This window comes from Mustela putorius, unplaced genomic scaffold (assembly GCF_011764305.1).
Source record: "Mustela putorius furo isolate JIRA1106 unplaced genomic scaffold, ASM1176430v1.1 tig00003942_pilon_pilon_pilon, whole genome shotgun sequence".
In the NCBI taxonomy this organism is placed as follows: domain Eukaryota; kingdom Metazoa; phylum Chordata; class Mammalia; order Carnivora; family Mustelidae; genus Mustela; species Mustela putorius.
Window position 1 is genome coordinate 5,650,480 of NW_025422087.1, and position 20,355 is coordinate 5,670,834.

The following is a 20,355-nucleotide window of genomic DNA, read 5'->3' on the forward strand; positions in this document are numbered from 1 at the left end:
CAGGGTGAAGAAAGAAGCTGTAAATTGAGACAAAGGAGCAGCCCCAGAGGAAAGCCTGAAAGATGGGTATCTGAAATGCCTGGGAAAGGGACACACGAGTGTTCCATCATCATGTAACTTGTCTCTGCTATCTGCGGAGTGTCCCACCGGAAGTCACTGGTGACTGCAAGTCCCATTCAGGATATTGGAAAAAAACAACTTAGCCGGGCTTGCCAGTGACTGGGAGGGCAAAGTCTTCAGGCAGTGGATAGTTATGTGTACTACCTATTTATTTACTTATGTAAGCAACCAATATTTACTGAGTGCCTAGTATGGGCCAGACTCTCTTCTGAGCCTGGGGATGGAGCAGTGAACAAAACAGGAAAACACCCCTATCTTTGTGGAGCTTACACTTTAGTTGGGGAGACGACATCTGATTATAAATATAACAACCAGGCAGACTGTAATGTGCCATAAAAGATTAGAAAGGGATGGTTTTATGGAAAAAAATGAAGAGAGTAAAGGGGATCTAGAGTGGAGTGGGTGGGGGAAGGGTTTGCAATTTGGGGTGGGATAATTTGGGGATGTGTTGTTTAGATGGTGACATTCACACTAAGACTTGGAGGAGGTGAGAGAGAATAGCCATGCTGATATCTGGGAGAGAACCTCTCTCTCTTTCAAAGGCAAAGCCTTAAGACAGGAGCATGTCTGGTGTTTTAAGGAATTGGGAGGAAGTCCTTGTGGATGGAGTGTGATGGATAAGGGAGAAGGAGGAGGAGGTGAGGACAGAAAACAAAGAGGAGGAGGGGTTTGGGAGGGAATGAGGGATAGAGGTGTGCTGAGTTGGGGGAAGTAAATCATGTAAGAGTCCTATAGGCCATTGCACATGGACGGTGACAATGACTCTGAAACATATGAGGAGCCCCTGCAGGATTCTGAGAAGAGGGGTCACGTGATTATACTTTAACAGGAGTGCCCTGGCCAAGAGTAGACTATCAGAGAGTAGATGTGGAAGTTGAGATATTGGTTAGGAGGCAAACGCAATAATCCAGGAGATAAATGCTGATGGCTCAGTCAGACTAGGGTGTTAGGAGTGGTTGGGAGAAATGGTTAAATTCTAAATATATTTCATAGGCAAATAAGGTTTTCTGATGTAAAGAATGTGGAATGGGAAGCAAAGAGATGGACCAAGAATGACTTCAGGGATTTAGGTCTAAAGAGTGGCAAAGTTGGAGGGATCATTAACTGAAATGTAGAATATTCAAGACTGAGGGGTATGCTCAGGGGTTCAGGCATGGGAATGTGGAGTTAGAGGTATCTAAGCTTGTAAGAGCACACATACAGGAGGACGTTGATATAGGGATCTGAGTTGAAGGAGAGGTCTAAGCTATAGATAAGTAAGAGTCTTTGTATGTGAAATAAAATGAGATTGGATGAGATCATTAAGCTAGAAAAGAGAAGAGGTTCAAGGACCAAAACTTGGAGCGCTTCACTTTTAAGAGGCCAGTGAAAGAAGCAGCGAAAGGGACTGAAGAAGGGGCAGCCAGTTGTGAAGGAGAAAACCCAACAGAGTGTGTTGTACTAGAAGCCAAGTGAACAAGATGAAGAAAAAGGACTGACCATTGTGTGAAATGCTGCTGGTAGGTCAAAGAAGATGAGGATAGAGTTGGCCATTGATTTTAGCAGAATGGAGTTCCTTGGTTGCCTTGACAAGAGCAGTTGTGGTGGAAGAATGCTTGGTTAGTGTGAGATGGAAAGCTTCTTGAGGAACTGGCTGAGTCTAGATTTGGTGTGGGAAATGTGTAAGATGAGTCTGGAACATCTTGCCATGCCACATAACAACAACAAAAAAAAACCATAAAAAACTACTAGAGTTATATTAAAATTAAAGAAGTACCTACAGGCCAAAAACAATTTGAGCTTCTATAAGGATAATATATGCAATAGATTGAAACACATCGAATATGCTTAGATCTGTGAGTTCTGTAAACACACACACACACACACACACAAACTGGTGACACTTTCAGAGGATGATAAAAACCCAATTCATTACCTTAAAAACTGACAAAGGGGGAAAGATCAAGCTTTTCTTTCTGCCTTATCTATATGAGCTATGCCACAGGTAAGCTAAATGGTAGATGAGGGAAAATGTCTCTTTATAAGCATATTCTAGCTAATAAATGAAAAAGAAATGATGGAATATCACCTCTTTGTATCCACTAATCTAGGCATTAAGCATCAATAGCTGATAACATCACACAAAGAGAAACAGCTATATGTTATGATCCTTCTTGCCACATACAGTCTTGCCAAAGGGATTTGTCCCATGTGTAAGTCAGTCTGGATCTAGCTGCCAATTACAGGAAATACAGGGAACAGAGGAACTTGTTAACCTGCATAATGTGTATGCATTCCACACAATCCAGAGAGAGGGAACCTCTTCACATCAAATGGCATTTTTTCCTTCAATAGATTATACGGGAAAGAAGGGAACGGAGAGGGACCCTGAAGATTAAAAGACACTTTAAAGACACATTTTGGGGACAGGGAATATATGTAACTATTTTGGGGGAATTTCAGTAAAAGGCAGACTGAGTAACACCTTAATAACTAGAATGGAAGATAGGGTGAAGAGAGAGTTTTCCTTTCTAAGAGAAATGAAGGCAAGCTTGGATATTGGCAACTATGACCCCAACAGAGGGAGAAATGGAAGTTGCAAGAGAGGAGTGAGAATTTTGGGGGTCATGGGCCAGTGTGGGCTAAACGCAGTGGACTGTGGTGTACCAGACACAGTGGGCCCTGCTAAGAGCACCTGCTGCTCCATTCCCATCACAGCATAAGTGAGAGCAGATGTGGTGGCTGGGTGGTGTGGTGGCCTGTGTGTGGAGGTTCTCATCAGAGGCTTCAGTTTTCTCAGGGAAGTAGGAAGCAAGGTTATGAAAGAGTGGGGTATGGAAAGAGGTGCTGGAGGTTTCAAGTTTCATGATCATAAAATTTCTTTGCAGACAAAGAGAGAGCCTGCCCTCTGCCCTCCTACATGCTCATTCTGAGGCCTCTCCATGGGTGGCTGGGTGTGTCTCGAAACTTAGGGCTCTGAGGGGAGGCAGCAGCTATCTGCTTGGGCTCTTAGAGCCAAAGCTAGCATGAGTCTTCTCCTCTGGTCTTGGCTGGAGATTTCTGTTTGCAAGTACAACTCTTTGGACTTTGCAGTCACTTTTTCTTGTCTCAATATGAAAAAGTCAAAGAAATTACAAAGTACCTGTGTTACAGCTGCATAAATTGTTGGTTCCTGTTGACAAGACTCCTGCAAACAATGCAGTGTGGCAGCGGGGTGTAAAGGACCCAGAGGAATATGTACACACAGATATTCAGAGTCTTCATTCAATTGGGGAACCCATATGGATTTTCTTAAAAACTGTGTTTGTATTCATAGGAATTCTTTTCCTGGACACTACCTCAAGGTCAACCTGCGGCATCAATAAAGAGCTATCTCCCTTGGAAAATCACTGCTACAGAGGAAGAGGTTAGGAAGGCAATATCAAATCAGTTTGTTTCCAATACTAGAAGAGATTTTGTGGACAAAGCAAAAGGTAAACGTGTTCATTTTTCTCCTTTTCCTGCTTACGTGTTGTGCACTGGAGTTGCTGTGGTGAACACCCCAGATGTGGTGTCTTCTTTCAAGGAACTCACAATACAGACACAGAAAAAGGTAATTTGGTAAACAAAGACAGTCAAGTATGAAAAGGTGCACCACGTGGAAAATGCTGTGGGTACACGCAATAGGACATGTAGCCTGAAGGGACAGCCTTCCTGGGCCTGAAAAACGAGGATGGAAGAACCTGGAGAAGATGAAGTGGTCAAGTTAAACATGCTGTTTCCAGTTATTGTTATTTTTAAAAATTGAAACGTACTTCTATTAAACTAATGCATGTATACAGTGAAATCAAATAATAGCATAAGGGCTTATTACAAAATAACAGCCATTCTTTGACCCCATTGATAATCAGTTCAATCCTTTTGACTATTTCTTATGTAATCCTCTATATTTTAAAATTATATGCATATACTGCTATTTTCTTTTTAAGATTTTATTTATTTATTTAACAAAGACATAGCAAGAGAGGAAACACAAGCAGGGGGGAGTGGAAGAGGGAGAGGCAGGCTTCTAGCTGAGCGGGGAACCTGAAGCAGAGCTTGATCCCAGGACCCTGGGATCATGATCCAAGCCAAAGGCAGATGCTAACGCCTGAGCCACCCAAGCACCCCTATACTGCTATTTTTGATTCATCAATTTTAGACATTATTATTACTGACTTCCTGTTATGGTGGTTAAGGATTTGGCTCTCCTGTAACTCTTTCTCACACCCCTTCCATCCATTCTCTCAAAAATTATATTATAAATTCTTGCTTAATTCATTGCTAATATTTATATTATGATGATATGAAGATATGATTATGTAATATCATACATATCATTGTATGTTGATATGATACATATCATTGTATGTTGATATGATACATACCATTGTATGAATGGTATGAATGGAATTGTATGAATGGAACCTTCCATTCATTGTATGAATGGAAAACCTGAAGCAGGGTTCATTCATATGAATGGTATGAATGGAATTATATGAATGGAAACTTCCATTCATTGTATGGAGCCAGGTGGTACTTTATGATTGTTTCCTTTCCTTTACATTTTCTTTTTTTTTAAATTTTGTTTTTTAACCAGAGTTAATAATTGCCTTTTTTTTTTTTAATATGCTTAGTCTTCTATGTCCCTATCACTACTTTTTTCCAAATACTTTGTCACATACTTACCAGGATTTTTTCCAAACACAGTTTCAAACACTCTACCACTTCCAGTAGTTTTCCTACAGGTCATCTTTCGGACACCCTTCATCATTTTCCTCTAACCTAGAGTGGTTGTTTTATGGGTTTGCTGACCAGCTGTGCCCTGGGACTTCCTTTTTCATCATTCTGGAAATTTCTTTGGCCTCTGCCTGCATTGGATCTTATTTCCTCTTCTTCATTCTTATCCCTCTTCCCTGGTTTTGCTGAACCACATCTTCCAGTAGTTTCCTAAGAAAGAGTGCATGGGAGGAACTTTTTTGAGTGTGTGCTTCCCAATTTGGAAATATCCTCTCCTCTTCCTTATATTTGTCTGATAGTTTGGCTGGATATAAAATTCTAGGATGATAATCACTTTCCCTAAGAATCCATTCCTCCAAATGTCTTCTAACATCCAGGATTTCTTTTGTAGAAGACTTATGTCATTTTGATTCCTGACCCTGTTGTATTTTTTTTTCTGAAAGCACATAAGATCCTTTCTTTATGCCTGACATTCTAAATTTCACAACTGTATGCATTAGTAATAATCTTTTGCCAATGATTATGTTGGACATTCAGGGGCTCTAGAAGCTATAGTCATGTCCTTCAATTCTGGGCATTGTTTCCTGCATAGTTCCTTCCTACTTTTTTCCCATCTCTTTTTTCTGTTCTCTTCTGGGACTCTTATTTGTTAGATTGATCCTACAATTTTCTTACCTTTTCTCTCCTGGTACCTTTCTCTTTGTATTTTTCTTCTGCGAACTTGAAAAATTTTTTACCTTTTAATGTAATTCTACTGTTGAGTTTTTAGTGTCCAATCTCTTGTTCTCCATCTTGCTAATTTTTTTGTTCAATGAATAAAATTAATAAGGATATTTACTGCAATAAATAGACCCCCTGCCCTCAACATGATTATTTTTTTAATTAGCATTCTGTTTTTGTTTTATATATGTAGTAATTCTTACAAATTTTAGGATATTTATGATATACTTAATTTTCAACATTTTCATCTATTCCTTGCTTTGTCTCTATTTCTCTGAATGTTTTAATGGTCTAATGAAAATCTGATCTTTTCAAATTTACAAGAGAGCAGAGACAGATTTACTATGATGTTTATGAAACTTGTCTCAATTCTGTGGACAATTCTGTTTCTTGAAGTGAGTATATGGAAAATATTAATCTCTAAGGTTCACCTTAGATAATCAAGGGAGATACTCAAATCTGATTGGAAGCTATATACAGAAATGTTGCTTGTTAGCTGGTGCTTGTTTTAGGTGGCTAGGTGATAGCTTTTTGTTGGGAAACCTGCAAATTCCTGAATTTTAGGTCAGTTTCTCCAGGAAGACAAACACTTGGCTGTTGGCATTCTGAGAGTAGGACTGGGGAGATAACTGGGATCTTTTTGCTTGCTGTGCAGATTCTCACCAAACCCTTCTTTTTCCTTTTCAGCATCCCACTATTCCCACCTCCCACTGTGCCTGATGTTGTGGCATCCCAAGCTTCTTTGGTTCAGATTTGCACCTAATTAACTTCTGGTTAGGAAAGGACAGTCAAATGACTCATGAAGTTAAGAACATGATGCAGGAACTCTATTCACTCTGTATATAAACCTTCACCAGGCCTCTTGTTTTCAGCTTGAGCTGCAGTATCTGCCTTTCCCTGCACCTGTTACAGAAACCTGTTGGGGTTCTGTAGTGTGACTGAGCTCACTGTTTCGTTATAGTCTTCAGCAGTCACTTAGTTTTAGCTTCCTCTAATTTGCTAATTAATTCAAAACATCTGTATTTGACTTACATCTTCTAAACATGTGTTGACCTCTATCTGTCATTCTGGTGAACTTTGGGGAAGGAGGAGTAAAATATAATATAGATGATCTTTTATGAATCTAAATTGGATCATATTATCCTGTTGCTTTATTTCACTGGCTTTGCATTGCACTTTGAATAAAATCCAACCTTCCCTTTTTTCTGTTCATTCTGTCATAGAAGGCTGGCCTGGACCTTGCTTCCCTCCTCACTGTTCTTTCTCATCCATCTTCCTCATTCACCAGGCTCCAGTCTCATGGAGTCTCATCCAGTCTCATCTTAAACTCCTATAAGATGCCATTTCCCCCCCACCTCAGCCAGTGTGCAGACTGCCCCTCTTTGCCTGCATTGTTCTTCTTCCAGCTCCTTCTGGGATTTTACTGTGTCATTATGTAGATGCCAGCTTAAATGTCACCTTGCCTGTGAGAGATTTCCTTACTATTTTATCTGAAGAGGTGTGCTACGCCCTCATTGGTTACCTTCTAGCTCCTTGTACTTTGCAGTCATTTGTTTACTGATTCTTATTTTTTTGTTGTGTTTGTTTTGCTCTTTCTTCCACTATTCAGCAGGTGCCCCAAAGGCCTTTATTCACTCAGAATCTAGTGCAATATATATAGTTCAGTCCTGGTGTATAGGAGATGCTCTGCAAATATTTGCTGAATGACGAAAAAAAAATATATTGGAAGTGCACTTTTTGAAGTTAGAGGAGTATAGAATCAAAAGACCTCCATACTTCAGATAAACATTAAGGGTGATGGGAAGACATTTGAAATGTCAGCATTCTTAAAAGATGTCTTCGAGCTTCTAATCAAAGTCCTTTCAGTGTGTGCAAATTATCATTTCCCCATGTGTAGATAAATACCCAAGACCTGCCAAGAGTCTCTACTAAATCTCTCAGCTCCATCTGCTTCTCTTCCTCCCCAAAGCCACTGCTATCCATGTCTCCTCCTTGTATGACCTCTAATCCAGCTCCCTTTCCGGTTTTGTTGCCTCCAATTCATAGCCCATCCTATAGCCATAGTGAGTTTCCAGATGTGCAAATTGATATCACCTTCCAGTTGAGAACCCTTCATTGACTCCCCATTGTCCTCAGGATAAAAGCTAAATGCTTTAATGTGAGTCTGTACAACCTGGTCCCTGCCTGCCATGCCAGCATTCTCAACCTTGACAACCCCCACTCTCCCTGCGAGACTGACTGCTCTCCTTTCTCCAGACTCACCATGACCCCAGCAGCCTTATGCCTTTTGCACACACTGCTTCCTTTCTGTGGAACACCTGTCCCTCTCTTCTTTTAGCCTATGTCTATCCGTAAGTTAAGTCTAAATATAGGCTTTGTTTCTCTCCTGGGAATCTTCTCTGATCCTCCAAGTTTGGATTGGTGGCCCTCATATATGTTTTTATAGATCTTATTCTTATCTCTTTTGTAGGGTTTATCACCTAATATTGTAATTCTCTCTCTCTCTCTTTTGGTATCTGTTTCTGTTTCTCTAATGCTTTAAGCATCTGGAACATAGGGACCATATCTTATCTCTGTATCCTCATTATGGAATTAAAGCAAATGAATGGGAAGCACTAAAGGGTGCTTGTTTTCAGATTCAGGCTTGGAGAACTTGGCTTTGATGAATTGGAACAGCAGGCAGAGATAGTAGAACTAGTTCTCACTTGGCTATATAGATTATGTGCCAGTGGTCCCACTGGTTTTGAATAGTCTTTGCTGTAGATGTACTTTTAGAATTGGGCCTTTCTGCAAATGCCATAATAATCTTCAATGGGCCAGTTTCTCTCTTTGGGCTATAGCTACATTAGTGTAATATCACTATTATCAGGAGAAAAAGAAACAGAGGATACTGAGCTCCTGAGGAACAGGGATGGCTCCCTGGGAGGGGTCTGGGCCTTGGAGGTGCAGTTAGCATTGGGTCTGGTTAGCTGTGAGTCATGGTTATCCTGTCCATCTAAACTTCAATACCACTACAGGGACTTCAGGGGTTCGTGGGATCCTTTGTATCAAGAACTTCTTTTCTTAATAATGCTGAAGGAAATCATTAACATGAAATTTTAAAAAGGCAATAAAAGCATCAATTGAGAAGAACTAAAGATTACTGTAAGCATATATTACATAGTCACTAGAGTGTGGTTTAGGTTGTTTCTGTTCTTTTTTCTTTCATTCCCTCATTAATAAACATTTAGTGAGGTCTATTACTTTATTAAGTGCTAAGGTATCAATGAAGAGTAAGACTTAACTTTATCTTCAAAGGAACTCGGGGAATCTAGGTCTGAGTTGTGTCTTTTCTGGGTCCTCATCTCCAGGGGCTCCACTATGCTGGTTCATCGTGGTGTATGTTGTAAGGGCCTATTTAGCCAGAGCAGCTCCACCCAGACCCTGACCCACCCCCCTCCGGGGACCTTAAAAACAAGTCCCGGAAACCAGTCCCAGGTAACAAAGCCCAGATACAAGGGTGGGTCAGGCCAGGTGGAGGTATCCAATCAGTGGGGGTGCATACTGTTTCTCTAGCTACCAAGGAGTATGGGCCCCGCCCTTTGGGTGCCTTTTGGGCGCCAATTCTGACCAAGGTGATAGGCTAGTTCAAATATCTACTATAGGGTAAATTGTAATTCAGTTGGTCACTTATGTGTGACCTAGTAGGACTGTACTGCTTTCTCTGTGTTACAATATCATTGGCCACCTGTGCGTGGCCAGGTCCAACCACATGGCTTTTGCCCTTAAAAGCTAGTCTGTAAGGCAGAGAGAGGTTGCCTCTTTGAAGGAGACAGCCCTGGCCAGTCAGTTTGATTCTCAATGCTTGGTGCAAAATAAAGCTTTGCTTGACCTTCGCTTTGTATCAGTCTCACTCCTTTGACCATCGACCCAACAATGTAGACCAGCCCCTCAAGACCCTTTGCAAACTGACCCTCGCTTCTCCTCTTCACCTCAGCTACTTCTCCCTGCCCTGCATACCTTATCCCCTTACCAGCCAGACCATACTTCACAAACACACTGCGTACCTTCTGCTTCTCCTTCTGCTTCAGTGTTGACATTAATCAAAGCACATCTTTTCTGTGTTTGCCTTTTAACTCATGTCTTCCTTCCCTCCCCTAGCAGAGCTCTTTGTATTCTCTCTGGCCTTCTGTAGCACCTACTGAAGGCTCCGAGGGAGTGATTCTTAAGCATATGGGGAGCTTGTTCACAATGTAAGTGGCTGGGTCCCACGTCTAGAGCTTCTCAATGTCTGGGATGAGATTCAGGAAGTGTGCTTTGGAAAAACCTTCCTGGGTAAGTCGGATATATTATCTCTGTGTGAGAACCATGGTTCCAAGTGTTAGGTTTAAGACATCACATTCCATATCTTTTTTTCCTGTATATATCTTTCTAATCACACTAGTTTGAGGTTGTCTCAAGGTAGAACAGTGACTACATTATTTTTAATTTTGGCACAGAATACATATAGGAACTGAAAACATTTTGCTATTAAATGGTAGCTCTAGGGAAGAGGGATAAGCGTTTGTATCAAGTACTTCAATGGGAATTTTTTTTTCTCTTATAAAACTCTTAGTAATTTACAAAAACCAAGTTACAGATGGTGCTTGCCAAGAACAATACCAGATGATTTTTCAAAATATCATGAGATGTCCCAATATTAAGTCCTAGAGTTGCCTCTTCTATATAACCTTGTCTTCTCCTTGGGGCGTGTATGAGGTCATTATGAGGCCCATTGAGTATCACATCCTCTTTTCCTGACTCATCTAAATGAAGAGGCAGCATGCAGTGAAACTTTCTCTCACTGTTCTGGTCTAGACAGAGATAATTTTTTAAAAATCAATAGTAAAACACTTTTGGATGCCAGTAGATAACATCATATATTGTTTGATGTACTTTTGAATTTATTTTGAAAAGACCTATCGAAAAATGAGTTCAAAACAAGATTCGAGTTTAGTTTCAATAGTAATTGGCACTATTTGGATATTGTGTTTGATACCCATATTTTTAACACTTTTGTCCTGAATAAAGTTGGTGTTATAAGATGTGATTCTGAACCAACACTATAGCAAGAATTAGGGATGAACTCACTCTAAGGGACATGTCTTGCAACTCCTCTAATAATCTGGTAGTGCTTATGGAACCTGGCATTTAGTCAGTGCTTCTTAGATATTTAATGAATAGTTGTTAGTGGAGTTGTTTCAAAGAACTAATAGTGCAGTTGTCCATCGATGACAGCAATGTTACCTAATCCTCCAGCAGTAAGGGGTAAGCTTCAAGCGGTGGTTTTCCAGATAATGTGAATGATATGCATTGCCCCATCTAGAGTTCTGTGAGATCTAACAAATAAAAATAAAGGATGACCTGTTAAATTAGAATGATTATATATAGTAAACAATGAGCCCATGTACACTTACACCAAAAAATTTTTCATTATTTATCTGAAATTCAATTTAACTGGCATCCTATGTTTTTTATGTCAACCCTAGCCTTACCTAAACTCTCTTACTCTGCTCCCCACCCCTGCCCCAGGACTAGGCAGGCCTACTGGAATGAGGAATGCCTTCTGTGTCCCCCTAGCAGAACAAAAGAGCACTCCTAACTGACATACAATATCTTCATTAGAAGCTGCTTCTGAACATTGGAGCATACACTTCCTGTGCCTGATAAAGCAGAAAATTATTTCTTGGTTGAAAGATCTATAAAAACTACATTGATTGTACCTCTAAATACAAGAAGAGCAGGTTTAGTGTGACCAGTTGGAAGGTACTGCCAGAAGCAAAATGGGAAAATAGGACTCTTATTTTAAATAGCTTACAAGGACTTTTACACTTGTAACCCCACCCCAGCTCAGAAGATTAAAGAAAGTTCTCCGATGTCTCTGGAATGGAAAAATTTACTTCCCCGACCCGCAGACACTGAATTTCGACGGAATTACCAAGTTCCAGCTAAAATTCCTGAGTTGCAGGATTTTAGTTTCAAATATGGATGCTACTCAAGCCTACCAGCTGCTTCTCAGGGTCTAGGTAAGTAAGTACACCTGTAGCTTTGAAAGCAACTTCAGAGATTCTGTTCTTGTTCCAAGATTCTTCAGCATGCAGGGCCCCGGCAGGTAATCTTGGTAATAGTTAGGAAGAATGCCAGTTATCTCTGCATCCCTGCAAGGAATCAAAACTCTGTCTAGCTTCAAACCCAAGGAATGAGTAAGTCTTGGAAAAGAACTGATTGCATATGCTATGGAATGAATATATGCTCTGCCTTGTGGTGGGGAGGCGGCGGGCAGTGGGGAAGCAGTTGTTGGAATTGGAAAACAAAGGCAGGCTTCAGTTGTTATAAAATTACCAAAGAAGAGACTGGGTAGGATTCAAATTAGACTTGTCAGTTATCCACTAGAGGTTTAACCACATGGTACATCTATCAAATATCTTCAGGTTTGACAACGGTTCTAATGATCCTGATTCCTACTGTTTTCAACAGAGGTTCTTAAAAGTCCCATGGCCAAGCCATTTCAAAGCTACTGGTTAAATGTATAATTTTGTGTCAGTCTGAGATAGTGATCTATTCCTGGCATGGAGTTGGAACCAAGTAGTGCTGTAGACAAAAATCACAAGGATAGAAGCTTAGCATCTCGAGGTTAGAAGACAGCCTAGAAATCACCTCATCTAGATCCTCACACCATATGGGAATCCCTTTTATTCCATCCTTGCCAAGGGGTGATGTCGTCACTTTTGGGGGGAGTGCCCCACCCCCAAGACAACGCTTCCATTTTTGGATACTGTTGGAAAGTTCTCAACAGCTGGAACCTTTCTTGCTTAGGCTTTGGCTTTGGCTTTGGTTCTATTTCCTCCCACCAGCTGGTGGTCCCTGTAAAAGAGACATATAGGAACAAAAGCAGTATTTAAGGTGTCCTTAAGATTTACAAAGGTTGGGCATGTTGTAGAAATTAGGGTCTTCCATCACGTTTTCATTGCCTTTTTTTTTTTTTTAAGATTTTATTTATTTATTTGACAGACAGATCACAAGTAGGCAGACAGGCAGAGGGGAAAGCAGGCTCCCCGCTGAGCAGAGAGCTGGATGTGGGGCATGATCCCAGGCCCCTGAGATCATAACCTGAGCCGAAGGCAGAGGCTTAACCCACTGAGCCACCCACCAATTTTTTGCCCCAATAATTCCATGACTATCAGAACCCACATTAAATGAACAATACTCAGATTCAAACAAATGATTTTGATTTTGCTTGAACATGATACATCAGTATCTGAATTATTTATTAGTCTAAATGTGCAATGAGTGCTGGATGGACATATTTTCACTGCTCATCCACACACACCTGGGTCACTGAATGACTCCTCTTAAGGTGTCACCCTGTCTGCTTAGGAGATGGCACAAAAGGGAAAGTAGCTTCTATGAAGGCATTTGTTTACTAAGGAGCTGGTGAATGTTACCATCCCACCATGCTGACCTGAAGAAGAGTTGATCTCAGGGAGAACTTTTCTGGGCCATCAGCCCCAGTCACCCCCGCTGCTAGTATCCACCGTCCTGAGTCCCAGCAGCTCTGCATAGCCTGAATCATAGGAGCAGTGTCTTCTACTGTGGCTCGCTTTCCATACCTCAAGGATGCTGACTAAACTCCAAGTGGGGCTCGGGGCTGTTGGGGGTGTGTTTGACAAATAAGGGCGTGAATTCTTTGCTCAGTGACAGCTTCTGTGTCTTTCCTTCCCCTGTGCCCCCCTAGTCCCTGCTGTGCTGCACAGCCACATGAGGAATCAAGAACGCACAAAGAAGCAGACTATATACCAAAGCGATTATGGAAAATCCCATCTGGATTTCTTAACGATTTTAGACTCATTTACTCCCTCTCAAGTCACAGAGTACCTTCAGGGTGTTTCTTACAAAGGTAGGAGGTCTTTAAAAGGTGGGAGGAGGTCTCGAGTTGCTATTGAATAAATGTACAGATAGTAATACGTTGCTTTTCATGCCAAATAGAAATCGTTCCAATGTTTAGCCACTGGAGCTAAATGTCCACAAGAAGATAAACACTGCCTCAAAGAAATCCCATAGTTCTGTGTAAACCTCAACCCATTGAAAATAAGTTCGTCTTAAAAGAGGCCCCAGGGACTGTAGCCCCCCCTTATTAAAAAAGAAACATCTAGCCTTTCGCTCCTCTCTGATCTCACTCATTTCGCTCCTTCAGCTTCATGGTTGCATTTCTCCAGGATAATCTCTGGTTTTATTACAGTGAAGTGATTTCTTCTGTGGGTGTTTGTGCTGTCTCATAGTTTTGTTTTATCTTACATAATCTTTATTGCCTGTTTGATGGTACTTTTGGTGATAGGCTTTTTAGGGTACATGAGAATCTCTGTGTAGAACATCCTCCAAAAGGGCAAAGGCCATGCTCAGGGCAGTGTTAGTTGTATTACGAAGACTTATCCCAGCTCTGGGCCTGGGGACTGGAATCTGCTTGGGAGCATCTCAAGGATGGCTGGTCAGCCTGTGCATGTGTAAAATGTCAACTCAGAGAATAGGAGATGGAGGCGAGGAGACGAAGCTCTTCTACCAGCTGCCCTCGGGATCCACTGCTGGTGGTCACACTTGCTGTTACTCCCCATTTTTGAGCATATGCCCCCATGCAGGCATATTTATTTCTATAAAGAATATTCATGCCCCACTAAACTAGTGTATTATGTAAGTTATAAAACATATTAAATGCTGAAGAAGGAAGTAAAAAGCAATATAACATAATGTTATAGAACATAAATATGTAGAATATAAGTACAGGTTCTAATATTTCTTCCCACATGCCATGGACCACCTTCAACCTGCCACTTGGTACTTCAGACTATGTGGCAGCCACTGCCTTGTTTTGTGCCTTGTGGCCAGGCTTGACTTGGAATGTCCACCAGGTCCTCATTATCTCCAACTGCTCCCTGCCTCCTAGCTGTCTTGGGTCCCCAATCTCTGTCCTTTGCCTGTCTCCAGCTACAATAAGAAGAGTTTGGTCTTCTGAAATCCTCTCTGAAACCCTTAATGCTAGGATCTTGTGCCCCACACAAAACTGAAACCTTACTGTAGGCAAGTCTGGTGAGGGGGTGCGCATGGGTGGGTGTGTGTGTGGAAGGAGGGAAGAGGATACCTTGCACGATTGCAGACTGAAGGTTGATGGCCCAAAGGCCATTAATAGAGCTCAAATGTTGGGTTTCAAGAAGTACCAGAAGCAGGTGTTTTGCCTCACTCTAAGGCACAAGCAGAAGCCTGTGTTTGCCATCAGGAGCTTGGTTCCTCTCAGCAGATGCTTCTGGGCCAATTTGACCCCTCAGAAGGAAACAAGAGGCTCTTTGAGGTCAGCTGCTCAGATCTTGCAGGGAAGCAGAACAGAATCTCCCCATCAACCCCCAGCCTGCTTTCCATTGTTTTCCCCAGCTTGGGTTCATATGTATAAAACCGTCGTCCGCATTCTTTAATGGACCCCTTTCACCTCTGGAGTCACATCTGTTTGACCCCAAACAGATGAGTCCATCCAAAGCAGATGGAGGTTTCCAACTGCCCAGGAACTTGAAATGCAGGTGGCATTGAGGTTCCTCTGCGTGGAAAAACCAGGTGGCTGCTGGCACCTCTGTCCTTGGTTGTGTGTGTGTGATTTGTAATCCAGCCTTGGTGGTGCCCCCGAGGGTGAACCAAGGATGCCTCAGGTACTTTGACAGCCTCTGCTCTACTTGGATCTACCTTCTCCAAGATTCCTAGCATAAGCTGATTCAGTTGGGCTCTTCCAGTTGGGTTTTCTCCCCAAACAAGTGAGACATGATCTATTACCTAACAAGGTAGCTTTAGGGCCAATCTAAGCCTTGGTTGCTTTTCAGGTATCCTGCTGTCCTGGGGCCCTCAGGATGGCACTGGGGGCAGGTACCTGGATGCTCAGGCCTCAGAGCCTTGCCATTTTGCACAGACTAGGGCCTTTATAGGATCTATGGGTTTTAGTTTCTCTTTCCTAGTTTTGCTTTTGAATGACCTACTCCTCAGCCAGCTATGCTGGAAGCTGACAAGCAAGTAGGAGGTTCCCTTTGAGTTATTATGCCCCCAAACTCTTGTCATTTTCTAGTCATTTAATTGTCATTAGTGTCTGGGATGACGCTAATGCTTTTCGGACGGTGAGCGTCTCAGCAGAGCTCCTGCATGGTCGGGCTGAGCCCGTATGCAAGAGAATAAAAAACTTGGCAGCTACACTAGGCTGAATGAATTATTACCACCTTGCTTAAAGTATTTTGCTGGATTCTCCCTCTTAGAGAATATTGGGGCCCAGAACAGGTGCATTTTGAAGGAGAGGGGAAGGGAAAGGATGCCCATCATGGCCCAAGACAGGGGGCAAGGGAGATGGCGGGATAGAGAAGATCCCAGGAAGACAAGATGAAGCTGGGTAGTAGGAAAGCAAGGGCAGCTGAAGGCAAACCTGGTGTTTCCAGTAACCCTGTGTATCGCTCTCCGGTGTCGCGCTCTCTATTACAGCTGGAGAGATTTGAACTGTCTTTAGTGGCCATTCTGTTTTCAGAATCATCTTAATCTCCAAGTGATTCAGGCCACCCAACTGCTTACCCTTTGCGCCTCTGTTATTTATTAGTAAAGACTGTCATCTCCCTACTTATCCCCCCTCTTCCTTTAAAAGACAAACTTCTCTGAAATCCGGTTTTCAGAGTCTTTCAGCTGTCACTCACTCCCCGTCTCTTCCAGTCAAAGCTCCCATGCACATGGCTATCCAAGTGGTAATTTCTTCCTAGGGTGTGATTCAGTATTGTAGGGAATATATCCACTGACTGGAGGAATTTCATTGACTGAATAAATCGCTTGATACAAAGATAAATAAAAAACAAATCCTCCCTTTCAAAGAACTCATCATCAGGAGTGGGAGACAGACACACAGGTGTAATGTGATAAGCTCTGTAATCGAAGTAGTCTCTGGGTGTATTAGAAGTCTGCGAGGGGTACACCCCTGCCCCTGTGGGTTGAAAGAGCATTAGGGAAGGCTGCTCTGAGGAGGCCTCTTTTAAGGGTCAAGGGCGGATCAGCACGACATGGAGAAGCAGGGCCATTCAGAGGGAGCAGAGGAAACAGCATAAGCAAAAACATGGAGACATGAATCTGCATCTGTACATAATAAATACGGGTAACATTTGAATTGCAACTGATAGCCTTTTTGAACAGTTGTTTAAGTTGATTTTAAATTTGATACCATCTCATTGTTTTTATTCATTTATGCTGAACTTGATTCATCTTATATGCTTACCTTTGACATAAGAAGGACTTGTCTTTATTTATTTGCTTGTTTATTTAAAATTAACTCTTTGGTGTAAGATTTAATATAGAGACCTTTTAGGCTTAAAATGACAAGGACCGAAATCAGCGAATGTTGAGAATACAGAGAGATCTGTTGCTGGTAGGCATGTCAACTAGTAGCGTCAGTGTAATATTCGTAACAGATCTGGCAGTTTCCCATAGAGTTAAACCTATATCTACCCCAAGACCCAGAAATTCTATTTTTGGGTATTTACCCAAGAGAAAAGAAACCATGTGTCCACTGAAGGACTTCTACAAAAATGTCCGCAGCCACTGTTTTCTTAATAGTTCCAAACTGGATACGACACACATTTCCACCATAGCAGGCTGTGAAAAACTGGTATATGCACAAAATGAAAAACTGCTAGGTAATTAAAAAAAAAAAAAAAGAATCAGTTATCATTGTAGTCAACAACATGAACTTCAAAAACATGATGCTGAGTGAAAGAAGCCAGACATAGATCTTACGTTTTGTGTGACTGCTTTTATTCAAAGGGCTCCAACAACAGGCAGCACTTCTCTGTGATAAACGAAATCCGAACAGTCTGTTTTGGCGGGGGAGAGGTGTTGATTGGGAAGGAGCATGACAGCTCTTTTTGGAGCAGTGGCAGTGCTCTTATTATATGGGTACAAGTTACATGCACGTGGGTATCAACCCATCAAACCGCTCATGAAAGACCAGTGTGTTTCACTTTTTGAAAAGTATACCTCAATTTAAGACAATGCTGAGGTCAAAAAAGATATGGAGCAACGTGGGGATGTCAGGTCACAAAAACAAAGAACCAGGAAGAATTGGAGAGTAAGCCAGGACCACACACACACACTCTCCTGATCTTTAGACCCCAGCTGACACTGAGCAAGGTCACAGGGACACTGCACATGATAACATGGGACCACTCCCACTCTTCCTTGCTTTTGGTTGCTGCTGCACAGATGACAATTGCTAGGAGTAAGAAAAATTTTACAGCTCCACTCTGTAATATTAAAAAGGTGTGTGTATATAAATATACACACATACACACAACACATATATATATGTGTGTATGGAAATATGGAATGAGAATTAGGGAACTATAGCTGTTCAGAACAGGACAAGATTCCTTTAACTTTCCAGATGAGGATGTGGAGGCCAGGGAATTGAAGGGCCCTCTCATGGTCAGTTGTCAGTCAAAGATAGCAAGGCACACTAGCAGTTGGTGGGTAGAAAAACAACCCCAGCTTCGAGGAAACTCTGGGAACCATAGCCTGTATTGCTTTTTTGGCATGACTATTTACTACTGTGTTCTTGGTCATAAAAGGTAAGGCAGACCAGGCCCTGTCTAGGTGTTTCATACACAGCATTCCTAATCTAGCCCAACAACTGTACAAGGCAAGTCCTATTTATGTATTCAAAGATGAGGAAATGAAGGAATGGAGAGGTCACATGATTTGCTAATGCTCCCCAGGACAGAAAAGAATCCCAAGTCCGCTTCACTCAAAACACCATTCTTTTTCCAGGAAGCCTTGCTGAGCCTTTAAATATTAAGTTTACTCTTTTTTAATCAATAATTATACACTTGTGACTTTTTAGGTGTTAGACATATACCCTTTGATTATTTTGGTCTTATCCAATTTGTCTATAGATTACTTTTATATGATACTTGCCTCCTTTCTAGAATTCTCTATTTAGCACTTAATAGTTAAATGGAAAACTTTATCTTATTTTTCTGTAATTTTCAGACAGACAAATTCTCGATCACTTTCTCCGCTCTCACTGTGACTTTGGCATGGGACAGAAAAATAAAGGAAACAGTTCAGATGAAAAAAATTGAAAATCAATAAAAACACTGGATCATTTTCTCAATAATGGAAAAGAATAAGATCTAATTTGTTTCAAATAATATATTCATGGATTTATGTAATTTTATTTTGTTTTACTTTGTTCTTAAACAGTAAAATCATTTAAGGCCATAAATCCTCCCCCCACCAATGTATCCAATAGGTTTTGCTATAATTTTTTTTCCTTTCCTCTTCTGAGTATTTACTTTATGGTTTCAATTTTGATTACATCTCTGACCTAGAAATAATGTAGAAGAGGTTTTTTAGTTTTCCAAAAATTAGAGGATTTAAAAAAAAATTTTATTGTTGACTTTCTATACAAAAGTTTTTGAAAAAATCTTTGCTTTGGGAAATTTAGCAAAGTTTCCTTTTATGCTAAGTGTGTGATTTGTGTATTACATGAATATAAGAAGAAAAAAAATGTATGGTTTATTGTATTTCTCAAATCCCTTATATCTTTACTTTAATTGTATATTTGAACTGTTAAATTCCGAAAGAATAATATTAAAAACATCCCACAGTAAAAATGGTTCCATTAATTTTCTTGTATTTCTGGGGTTTCATGTATATTTATATACTATATATTACGTATACATTTATGTTTGTATATATAAATATATAATATATATAGCTGCTATGTTGTTTATCAATTTTTTGACCCATATAGAGCTTTTTCAGTGATTAACTTTTTTCCCCTCATTACATACTATTCCTCTTTGACTTCATTAATAATTTTGGCCATGAGTTACATTTTAATTGATATTAAGGTTGCCATTCACACTTTGTTTTTCTTTACCTTTTCTTGGTATACATTTGCCTTCCCTTGATTTCCAATCTTTCTTTGTAAATTTCTTTCAGTTTGCTGTTAGAAATACCTTATGGAGGGGTTTTATATTATAACTAATATAAGAATTTAGTCGATAGAATACAATAATTATGATGCTTGACATACTTGGTTTATGATTTCCAATTGTTTTTTCTTATTCTTTGTTGTTCTTTTTAGTCTTACTTTTCCTAAAATTCTTCATTTTTTTATTACACTGTTTATTTTTAGAGAGAAAGAGAGCGTGAGTTGGGGGAGGGACAGTGGGGCTACTGCAGAGCCCCACTTGAGGCTCAATCCCACAACCCTGAGATCATGACTTGAGCCAAAATCAAGAGCTGGATGCTTAACAGACTGAGCCACCCAAGTGCCCCTTACACTGTTAATTTTTAAATCATACTGTTTTTCACTATACTAGCAGTTTTTTAAAATCAAACATGAACATTGCTAAATTTGGATTTCTCTATTAATATATAAGAATTACACTTCCCTATGCTTCCAGTAACTTTTCCTTATAATTCCGCCCTTCTCCAGCTTGAGAGATCATCTTTAATTTCCTATCCCATATCGTACTTCCTACTCCCACCTGAGCACTCACACAGATAGTTTGGAATTATTGCATCAAGCTTTTCTTAGGGATTTCCTTACAATTTCCTGTCTTATTTAAAGAAGACTTAAAGCATACAAATTTTCAGTCATATCATCAGTATCATCCATTTATGTTTGACTATCACTTATTCATGCATTATCTTGTTTTCCCAAATGACTAGATCCATGCTTTGACTTACTTTTAT

General features: G+C 40.6%; 1 protein-coding gene across 1 annotated transcript in view; it reads left to right on the forward strand.

Annotated features, from left to right (window-relative positions):
* TEX26 (testis expressed 26) overlaps nucleotides 1–19,273 on the forward strand; it is a 31,615-nt gene extending 12,342 nt beyond the window's left edge. The window contains exons 4-7 of the mRNA XM_013047009.2: nucleotides 3,416–3,572; nucleotides 11,445–11,621; nucleotides 13,331–13,492; nucleotides 18,640–19,273. Coding sequence (XP_012902463.1) covers nucleotides 3,416–3,572; nucleotides 11,445–11,621; nucleotides 13,331–13,492; nucleotides 18,640–18,731 — 588 coding nt within the window. The 3' untranslated portion in view covers nucleotides 18,732–19,273. The remainder of the gene's footprint in view (nucleotides 1–3,415; nucleotides 3,573–11,444; nucleotides 11,622–13,330; nucleotides 13,493–18,639) is intronic.
* The last annotated feature ends 1,082 nt before the right edge of the window (nucleotides 19,274–20,355 follow it).